The following is a 10,000-nucleotide window of genomic DNA, read 5'->3' as shown; positions in this document are numbered from 1 at the left end:
TAGAGTAATGTATAAGTAACTTTAAATAATAAATACTACAAAAATTTAGTACTCTAAACATTTCACTAAAATAATTTAATCCTCTACAAAAATTATTACTTTTATTCCTGGAGATAAGAAACTCGATTCAGATACTGGCACCTTACTTTTTAAAAAGTGTCTTTCAGTCACAAAGCATAAAGTAATGCATCATAAAAAACAAATTAACAAACTATGAAAGTTAAATACTCTAAAAATTTCACTAAGTTTACTCCACTAGGAAATACTGTCACCTTTGGAAATAATAAACTCCATTCAGATACTGGTAAATTATTATACAAATAAGACATCTTAAACACGAGGGCACTAAAATAAAAGACCCTTAAAGTGTTCCATTTTCAGCAACTTCAGGAAGCCATAACAAACAAAAATGACCACAATGATCGGCAAAGCCAAGCTCCCCTACAGTATATTGTCCCTGGTTTCTGATCCAATCTGCTCTGCTATACATTTGTTTCACCATTGACAGTGGGCTGTACATTATTTGCCTGTTCGACAGCCTGTTCCCCATCCACTGTAATACAAAAGGATTTTGAATTCAAGGCCAGTCATATCAAGGTGATATTCCTGATAAACTCAGTCATGCACTGGGTGTAAACTGCAGTTAACTTGCAGGTCATTAATTCCCCATAGCTGAAACAACCCAAACCTTTACTAATGCTAACATTATGCCTTAACACTATGCTTTAGATAATGTCTCGGCCCAGCCTAAGGCTTCCATTTTTGTAAATGTTTGGGTTGTTGTGGTAAAACAATGACCTGCAAACCTGCAGTTTACACCCTCTGGTCATGCACAACATTACTTGCTCACTTGTGTCCAAAAATGCATTATTAGAAATTTGTTGATAGTTTTTTGGGACTTAACCCACTGACACCTCAAACGCCCTAGGACACCTCCAGTCGACGAGAAAAGGTGTCTGGCATTAGACAGACTGAGAGTAAACTCTGTTAAGTCTCAATCTGGGGGTCAATGGATTTATTAAGAACTCTGTAAAATCACACAACAGTTTGCACAAATTGCACAATAAGGGCAGATTGCTGCATGCATGACTGAGTTCATGCTTAAAGGATGTTCACACAGAATTAAACTTTAGAGAACTTCACACCTGAGTGGACACTTCATTAGTCGGAGTTTGCTTTTGGTAATTTCATCTTAAATTCCCTATGTCACTTATTTTTCTCCAGTTCTTGTACTTTTTGTTTATAAATATCTCCCTCATCCACATGTTTTAGTGGGCCTTTGATTTCCACGCAAAGTATTTTGGCCGAGCCAATTGGGTCCCGATAAATAATGACGTCAAAGAAGAACATAACTTGTTCGCATCTCCTCAGAAAGAAATGACTTTTTTTCTGCAAAAGTGTAGGAAGTCTTGTTGAAAATCTAGACAGAGCTTTTTGTTGAGAGCTTTTTGTTAAGTCCTCATAGAAATGTCGGATGATAGTTACCCTTGCTAGTTCAAATGTTGTGACGATTCATCTTGACTTCTTTGATGTCATTAGTTACTGCAACCCAACTGGCTCAGCCAAAACTGCGTATAAATCAAAGGCCTGTGAATGCACTACGAGGGAAAAATTGTTGAAGTACCCAAGACACTACACAGCTGTAGATATATAAATGAAAAGTTAAAGAATGGGGGAAAGTAAGCATCATAGGGACTTTAAAATGTAAGTTGACCAACCCATGTGACAAAAGTGAAATGTAACATGCTCAATTAACATTAATAGTTTATTTCTGAGTCTCGGAATCACTCCGCTATTCACATGTTAGAGTTAGATTTAATGTTTAATTAAAATCCATTTGTCAAGAAAATTCTTTATATTGTGTAGCTTGGTCTTTCAAATATTTGAAAATTAATTGAAATTCATGATTTTCAATCAAGTATTCAAAGTACTCTCAGGATTGTGCAATAGTTTTGCACTTCTGCCTAATTTTTTTTAATTGCAGTTTAAAAACTTTTTGAACAGCTGATCAAGGAAAAGGCAAAACTGTACCAGTCATGCCTGCACCCATTTTTTTGCTTTGTGATTTTAATTTGTTGCATTGTTCGTGGTTCATTTGATTCTGTGAGCCTCTTGCCATTGGCCAAAGTAGTTTCTGTGGTTTTTAAAGATTCACTTGAAATGTACTCCTGGGAAACAGGTCTTTTGTGAGGTTCTGTGGATAAAATTCCTACTGCTAACTTTCATGGAATCTTTGTTCAGCATGTAGAAATTAGTTAGAACTTTGTTTTAAATACCCAAATGACCATCCAGGCAAAATCCCACCACAGCCAGAATCATAAAGTTCAAAACCAGCAAATGTTGCACATCAAGCATAACTGTTTTAGCCTGCATGCAATCCAAAATAATTCAGACTGCAGCTTTTGGAGAATAGAGCTGGATGATCAGGAATCAAATTTCGATAAAAAGGGGTTTGTTGGAATGTGGTGCATAACCGAATGACAACATTTTTGGGGACAAATAAAGTGGGAAGTGAGACGCTTTGTTGTTTCGCTTTTATTCAGTGTCTCTAGTTGCCTCGTTTCTATGCTCAAAATACACAAAACACTTTACCTTGAATGAGGCAACAATATTACGGTCATGATGAATGTTGTGATGATACATTTTTCTGTTAGGACACACAGGCACAGTTGGAAAAAAAACCCTTAAGAGAGAGTTGGTCAAATTACATAAAAATTGTTCAGGTGTACATTTAAAATAAATAAAATTACCGGTACCTAATTCACTGAAATAATTCATTTTCACCATTCTTTTGATTTGACAAATGAATAGAGATTGTTAACATTGACAACGAAGGTGACTTCAAAATTATACGAGTTCTAGGATAATTTTTGATTACTGCGCAGCCCGGCGTGCTCACTTCATCCGAGCAAGTTGGTCTGCAATTACTTTACATGAAAAGTCGTAGCGGAAAGTATGAGTTTGTGAAAAGGAAATTTCGTTTGCTTTTTGCCATTTACTGTTAACAACTTCCACTAGAAAAAGTGGAGACACCAGCAACTTATTCAAAACTGGCACCAAAATGTGGAACTCTTATTACACGCTTACCTAACTACATAGAGCACCAGTTTGAGAACAAGTACGAGTTGTACATGTAGTTGTTCTCGTATTCGCTGCCAATGCTAACATTCTCTACTACAGCCTAAAAGAACACAGACTTGTTCAGACATATGAAACACGAGCATACTTAATGTTATTTGCATATCTCAAGGTGCCCATGGCAATTTCACCATTCCTTGGCTTACCTGAACAAGGTATAATAACATTGCATGGATGCACCTGCTCCTCTTGCCTTACAACACCTCTCTCAGCTTGAGGGTTGTCATCACAATGCCAGAAGTAAATCTCCACTTTTCTGGTGACATATATCAGCAAGTATGCACTCATAAAGAGAGCAAATGAAGACAACATGTGCCAGATGTCATGGTAGTCGAAAAAATCCCACAGGATACACTCTTGATTCTTAGTACGAGAGACACTTGGTTTCTCAACCTTGCGTGTTGTGGATTTTATCTTAAAGAAGTACATGGCAAATACCCAGAATAAAAAGGTTGCGATCACATACAGCACACGATGCCAGTTACAAAGTAGCATTCTGAAAATCTGTTTTGGTTGAAAGAAATTATTTTCTCCACTTTGATGATACCTTTTAAAATCCATGGCTATATCAAAACTTATCAAGCCTAGAATGGTCAAGACCACAGCAGCAACACATGAAAACAGGAAAATTTGGGACCAATCATCTTTCTGCTTGAAACCAATGATAAGCAAGCAAAGAGGAAACAGGGTGATCCAGATCCACTTAATTATAGCTTTCATATCCCAGCAATCGTCATCAGGACCACAATTGCATCTTTTCCAGCAACATGGAACTCCCACCTTTTGGATGGTCCAAAAGTACATGACAATGAACCATGCAACCAAGGTAAGCCAGTAAATCACTTTAAGGGAAAGCGGAAGCTCAGTATGGGTGTCTTTCACAGAACCAATGTAATTAAACACCAGCAGTGGTGCAACAAAGAATAAGAAGTATTTTGGTGCTTGGACAGCTGTCTCACTGGGGTGTTTCATGGTGCGATCTTCTGGTCCAGAAGGAAATATTCTTTTTACCCTACAGTTGTACAGGGATACTACAACCAGCCCTGAGATGATGAACATGAAGGCTGAGTCAAACTGAAAAGTGAGCCGAGATGGGCAGAGATGGTAAGTGGCGGAAAAGAGACCTTCAAAGACCAAAGCCCAGGAAAGTGCATATGCCACAGAGTAGTCGTATGGTGCCAAAAGAGTAAGACGAGCACTTTCCATTGAATACCTTCGACTAGATCTAGAACAGGCTTCTTGCTTTATTGCCTCCCTAAAGGAAAAAGAGAGAGCCAACAAGAAACCGTGGATAATGTAAGGAACATTGCTGAGCATAAAGTTAGACGGCATATCGGCAATGGCAATCGGGCGGTAGCAAAGCTCATTGTAATAGCAAAGGTCACGATTGCCATCTTCAATCATGCTGGACCAACGTGCAATCACAAATTGTGCTGATCCAACCATAAAGCTTATGGCCAGAACTGCAGTCAGGTAAGAATATGTCTTGATACCTTGTCCAAACCACGCCAAAAAGATCACTTTGAACCATTCCTTGAAAAGGAATGTCCCCCTAGGTAACGGTTCTCGACAACAGTCAGACATTTCCATGCTTGGAGATCTGTTCCTGTTTTGAGTTACTTCTAAGTGATCATGGCCTGAAAATGAACACTTGCCAAAGTCAGGATTGAGAAAGAAATGTGCAAAAACAGCAATAGATATGCCACCAATAACAGCTATAATACACACATACGCTATGGGTAGAGTCTTGCCAAGCATGTCATATTTATATCCTTTTTTCACAGTTACAGCAACATTCTTCGGTAAAGTTGTCTCTTGGTCTGTACTTTTGCAGCTGATTCCAATGTACCATCGCCCTGTTGCAATCTTAGGTTTTGAATATTGCGATAAAGTGATGGCACCTGATTTGGTGAAAGTTAGTTTGATGGATGACTGGGTATTGTCAATTCTTTTTTCAGCAAGTCCTTGACTTTGCATAGAAGAACAGCTTTGTGATACCATGAGGAGACACTCCACGTCATCATTGGAAGACACGAGTATTTGAAGGAGACTGGTCAAATTATGTTCATTTTCAATATCAAAAGCTGTAACATTGGCCAAACCATTAGGCCTAACAGAGAGGTTAGCTGGTTTGCCAGGTGTCAACACAGAAGGATCCAACTCAATCTTTACGTCAATTGCCTCCTTCTCTGGTGATCCAAAGAAGAGAATATCGAGGTCTTGTTGAGTGTGACCTTGAGGACAAGCATGGAAATAGTATTTGTCGCTGTTAGCCAGATCACGAAGATGTGCCACACCCACAAAAAGGACAGTGGCATTTTCAATAATCATAGAGTAGAGTGCCCTCAAGTTGCTTGAAGCATAAAGCCCACCTACTGCAACTCGAATTAATGCTGATTCTGATTCATACATGACATGGCAGTTTCGAGCATGACTAAAGTTTGAAGTCAGGGATCCATTTACAAGAACTGAAGTATTTGTTGCGTAATATGCAACACCGAAGTCACACTTGACATCGAAACAACTTGCTGATGATAAACTTGCAGTGGCAATAAACAGTGAGAAAAGGCCAATGTTAAAAGAGCACATGATTCCTATTGAAACAAAAACAAAAACAATATAATGAATTTACCAAAACTGAGGCATTCCTTAAAGAAGGGTGATTCTAAAAGCTTTTCCCTCATACATGTATATCCCAACAGTTACTTTCATTCATGTGATCTGGTATGCTTTTTTCACTAAAAAAGGACTATCAGAAAAGTTAAGAGGAATTTCCAAAAGATAAAAAAACACTAAAACTTTTTCCGGGTAAAATGCATGAAATTGAAATTAACATTTCGGCTGTGCTGGTGACAGCCTTCATCAGAATCAGATTATGAAGGCTGTCACCTGCAAATTTTATACAGCTGAAACATCAATTTCATGTGTTTTACCTGAAAAAAGTAAGTATACTATTATTTCAAAAGATTTCCAGTGGTTTGTCACACGACAATGTCTTCCTTTTCTTTTTTAGGAATAATTTGTCCCACAAAAAACAGCAAGCCTCAATGTTAAAAAAATTCATGGGCCTTGAAAATGGTGTTAGAAAGGCCATAAACATATTAGAAAACTTTTAAGGACCATTACATACACATATTTCATGTTAAGAGAACTTTTATGTTCCATATGAAGTTTTTGTTGGTCTCATTTACAAACATTGAGTCAAAATCTTTTCATAATTGCCAATTGTCAAACTTACCATACCATGAAAACATGGATCATGAAAATTTCATGTCATTTTCATGATTGTATTCTTGGTTTTCACGTGACGTCATCAAAACTAAAAAATAAGGAATTGTCAATCCTTTTTGAGATTTTAGTTTATTTAGTAATTAGAACAGCTGCAGCTGAAGACTTATCTTTTTCACAAATTTTCAGTTTGATAGGGTTTTTCGTCTTGTGATAAAGCGAATCAAAAAAGATATTTTCAGTTTGATAGGGTTTTTCGTCTTGTGATAAAGCGAATCAAAAAAGATATTTTCTTACGGTTAATCGGTCATTGTAGATGTAAAAGCAGACATCACCTGCATAACAATGCATATTACATTACGGCGTAGCCGGCAAAAATATTTCGGCGGCAAACAAAGAATTTATTGTATCAATTATTAACGACCACAAGAAATATCACGTAAAGCAAAAGACTTTGCAAATACGAAGACGGTGAAATGGTGAAATGCATGCAGTTATTTTTGCCATTTTTAATCCCTAAGCGGAAAATGGGCGCATATATATATGCACGGCGTGATGAATTGATTGTTTGCCAGCGCTTCAGATGATACTACCACAGCAAGGCATTGGTCACTAGAAGCCGTGTCTTTTACATTTGTTTACCTCTTTCAGATTGTGAGGAAATGGTACACCACAAATTTACCACGTTATGGTCCATAATTAGTTTAGTTATTTAAGCAATATAAATGTATCATACTTAGCGTGCTTACCCTTTGGGCGAAAACGAGGAGCTTCGACAAACGCCAGAAAACGAAATAACAGTGAAGACAAAGCGATAATTTGATCCAAACAATTGCTGACTCAGAGCTTAGAATATTGAACCGCTAGATCTAGGCCGCTTTACCAACAACACGGCACAGGGATACAATTCTTCACGGACCTGCTCTAAAAAAGCGGAAGTTGGGAAGTTATAAGTTCCGTTCCACTTTTCGCCAGCCCAGGGTCTTCGTTCCTCTTGACCAGCGGTCGGGAAACGATCGCCCGATTTTCGCCCGATTTCGCCCGATCGCATTCTTGACTGTCATGACTGTCATTCGACAAGGCAGAAGGCGCTGTTATTTTTTACACTTTGAAATGTTTCGTGCAACTCAGCGTCTTGCAATGTCTTGGTGACATTGTGGAGGGACAAGGAGTACGAAACATTTCACAATGTAACAATGTAACATACCCTGCAACGGCTAAAATCGTTGCGAGACAAGTTGCACGAAAAGTAGAACTTAATTCTTGTTTCGGCAACGACCTGAACGACTCTTACAACTTGTCTCGCAATTATTGTGGCCGTTGCAGGGTATGTTACACTGTGAAATGTTTCGTGCAACTTGTCCCGCCACAATGTCGCCAAAACATTGCGAGACAATGAGTTGAATTGCAAGAAATATTTCACAGTGTAACAGCACCTTTGCGTGAACGCGCATGTCAAGTCTCTCACGCGCGTTTGGTTTCTTCTCTCACCTTTTCGCCCTTTGAGACTGTGATAAATAAGCACGCTGGAACATTTGACCAATCAGAGTTCTTTATTTCACAATCTCTTTCTCCGTCTCCCACTATTTAATAGCCGATCGTAAAATTACCCAATTAAACTCGTTATCTATGGGTAGCCCACCCCATTTGTTATTGTAATAGCTCAGAGTTGGCCAGTACCGAAGATGGTCAAGGCGATTTCTCTGACCGTTCTCACTTCATGCATTTTTTGTTCCGTCTTCTGTGAGCCTGTTATATATAAAGATTGCAGTGGAGAAGCTGGAGGTAAGGCTTGTTTGTCGTACGATTCGTGATACAACGATACCATTTTTATGACCTCCTCTGGTTCTGTAAACTCTGTTGAAATTTTACGTCTGACTTCGTCATTCGCATATTTATACAGTGGATATACTTTGAAGCTAATTTGAAGAATGCATGAAATTTCGCAAAGTTGCGAAATACTTGAAAAGTAATCCGGCGCTGTTAATCTTCAAGCTTTTTCGGCTCAGCGGGCGGAATGACCTTCCTCAAATTTGCTTGCCATTGAATAAGCATATATGACCGGCATACATTGTATGCTGACTCGTTCGCCAAATGTAAGGACATGTTTTGCAGTTGGTCTCCGTGGGAAGGTTTTTTACAAGGCAGCCGAAATGGCGCGTCGGATAGTTGGTGCAAAAAAACGCAAATGGCCACTGTTCTTTTGCACTAAAATTTTCAGATTATCGCTGTGTATTTGTTCTAAATTTATTCGTACACGTGCCGTATTTCCCCAAATTAAAGTCACTTCATGTGATATTCCTTTTGCCTCTCTCTGGACCTCGACCTGCTGGCTTTGAACTTTGGCTTGTAAGTTGAACCCGAACTTCCAGCTCCCGTCCGACCTGAAATTCTTATACAGCATCTTTTATACCTTTAAAATGAAGAATTTTTTGCAGAATACCGCGGCAATCTAAAAGTCAACACGCCAATAAACTTAAATAAACAGATTAAAATAGTTGTCCAGCAGCCACATGGCGCCGATCCACCCCTCTCCCCTCGAGGAAAAACTGTTTTTCCTCTGGGGAGGGTGGGGATGTGTATGATCACACGTAGCCCATGCAGGATGTTTGTAGCTTGCCGGTCATACCAAAACCTTGAATCCGGGTGTCTTGAAAACTAAGACCCTAAAACCCCGAAACTCGAAAAGGAAGAAAGTAATCCAAAACCCTCAATTTGGCTAACCCTAGGCATAAAAACCAACTTTAGGCCGAGGCTTAGTCAAGGGGGCTTACTTTCTTCGTTTTCGAGCTTTCGAGGTTTCGGGGTCTTAGGGTCAAGGATTCAAGGAGTTGTCTTGAAAACGAACGTTTATAGAGTTGGCTAAACCAAAAAGTTTGAGTCCTTTTGCAGAGACGAAACATAATACATGTCAGGCTAGACACGAAAATACAGGGGATAGTACATGGCCAGGCGGAGATACGAAATTTCTCTTCGAGTGTTGAAAAATATTTCACGCGTGACCGCAGCGAAAGAACGGCCATGTAATATTATATTTATTATATAAAAACCAATGGAGTACTACATCATTTCACGAAAGGCATCGAAAGGGGCGATTTTCATATGTAGTCAAAGCAACAATGATCTTTTCACGTGTGAAGATATGTTTTCGCGCGAAAGCTCTCTTAGTTATTCATTGGTGTTTATATAATAAATGCTAGGGGGAGAGGGAGGGGGCAAACGGGTTCAACATCGATTCAACTTCGATTCAACATGTTTCAACAACCTCCCCCCCCCCACCCCCCAGCTACGCCCTTGAATTAACATTATTTTTTGTATCAACTGCTCCACGCATTTTTCTGAGCCTTCTTGTTCTGCTTTCAATTTCTTATTTTTTATCGCGTATTTGTCCTGCAGGCGGAAAAGTAGATAGTCAATATTGATTATGGTTTCAGGTGGGTTGTCGATTTTAAAGGAAGTGGATATCACACCTTGTTCACCCCAGCCATGCATCTTAAAGAGAGGATCTGAGGACACAATCCAAGTTACTTTTCTACCAAGTAAGAATTGTTTTTTCAGTCTATGATAAGGTTGAAACATGTCACCTGTAAAATCCACCCTAGAGTGCATTCAAAAATGCTCTCCACCAATTGCT

At 38.9% G+C, this 10,000-nt stretch overlaps 2 protein-coding genes across 4 annotated transcripts in view; one reads left to right on the top strand and one right to left on the bottom strand.

Moving 5' to 3' along the window:
- The window catches only part of LOC138027943 (uncharacterized), a 7,512-nt gene extending 156 nt beyond the window's left edge, over positions 1-7,356 (bottom strand). The window contains exons 1-4 of one of the 3 annotated variants that reach the window (XM_068875571.1): positions 7,116-7,356; positions 6,377-6,457; positions 3,285-5,732; positions 1-553 (exon numbers count right to left, since the gene is read on the bottom strand). The exon at positions 1-553 is cut by the window's left edge and continues 156 nt beyond it. In XM_068875571.1, the coding sequence (XP_068731672.1) occupies positions 483-553; positions 3,285-5,732; positions 6,377-6,392 (2,535 nt within the window). In that variant the 5' untranslated portion in view covers positions 6,393-6,457; positions 7,116-7,356 and the 3' untranslated portion in view covers positions 1-482. The remainder of the gene's footprint in view (positions 554-3,284; positions 5,733-6,376; positions 6,458-7,115) is intronic. The other 2 variants (XM_068875572.1, XM_068875573.1) reach the window with 2 other exon arrangements.
- A 620-nt stretch (positions 7,357-7,976) lies between these two features.
- LOC138026555 (NPC intracellular cholesterol transporter 2-like) overlaps positions 7,977-10,000 on the top strand; it is a 7,790-nt gene continuing 5,766 nt past the window's right edge. The window contains exons 1-2 of the mRNA XM_068873946.1: positions 7,977-8,151; positions 9,801-9,905. Of these exons, the coding sequence (XP_068730047.1) occupies positions 8,052-8,151; positions 9,801-9,905 (205 nt within the window). The 5' untranslated portion in view covers positions 7,977-8,051. The remainder of the gene's footprint in view (positions 8,152-9,800; positions 9,906-10,000) is intronic.

This window comes from Montipora capricornis, chromosome 12, assembly GCF_036669925.1.
Source record: "Montipora capricornis isolate CH-2021 chromosome 12, ASM3666992v2, whole genome shotgun sequence".
Taxonomy (NCBI): domain Eukaryota; kingdom Metazoa; phylum Cnidaria; class Anthozoa; order Scleractinia; family Acroporidae; genus Montipora; species Montipora capricornis.
Note: the sequence above shows the minus strand (reverse complement) of the source record. Positions and strands in the feature narration are given on the sequence as shown.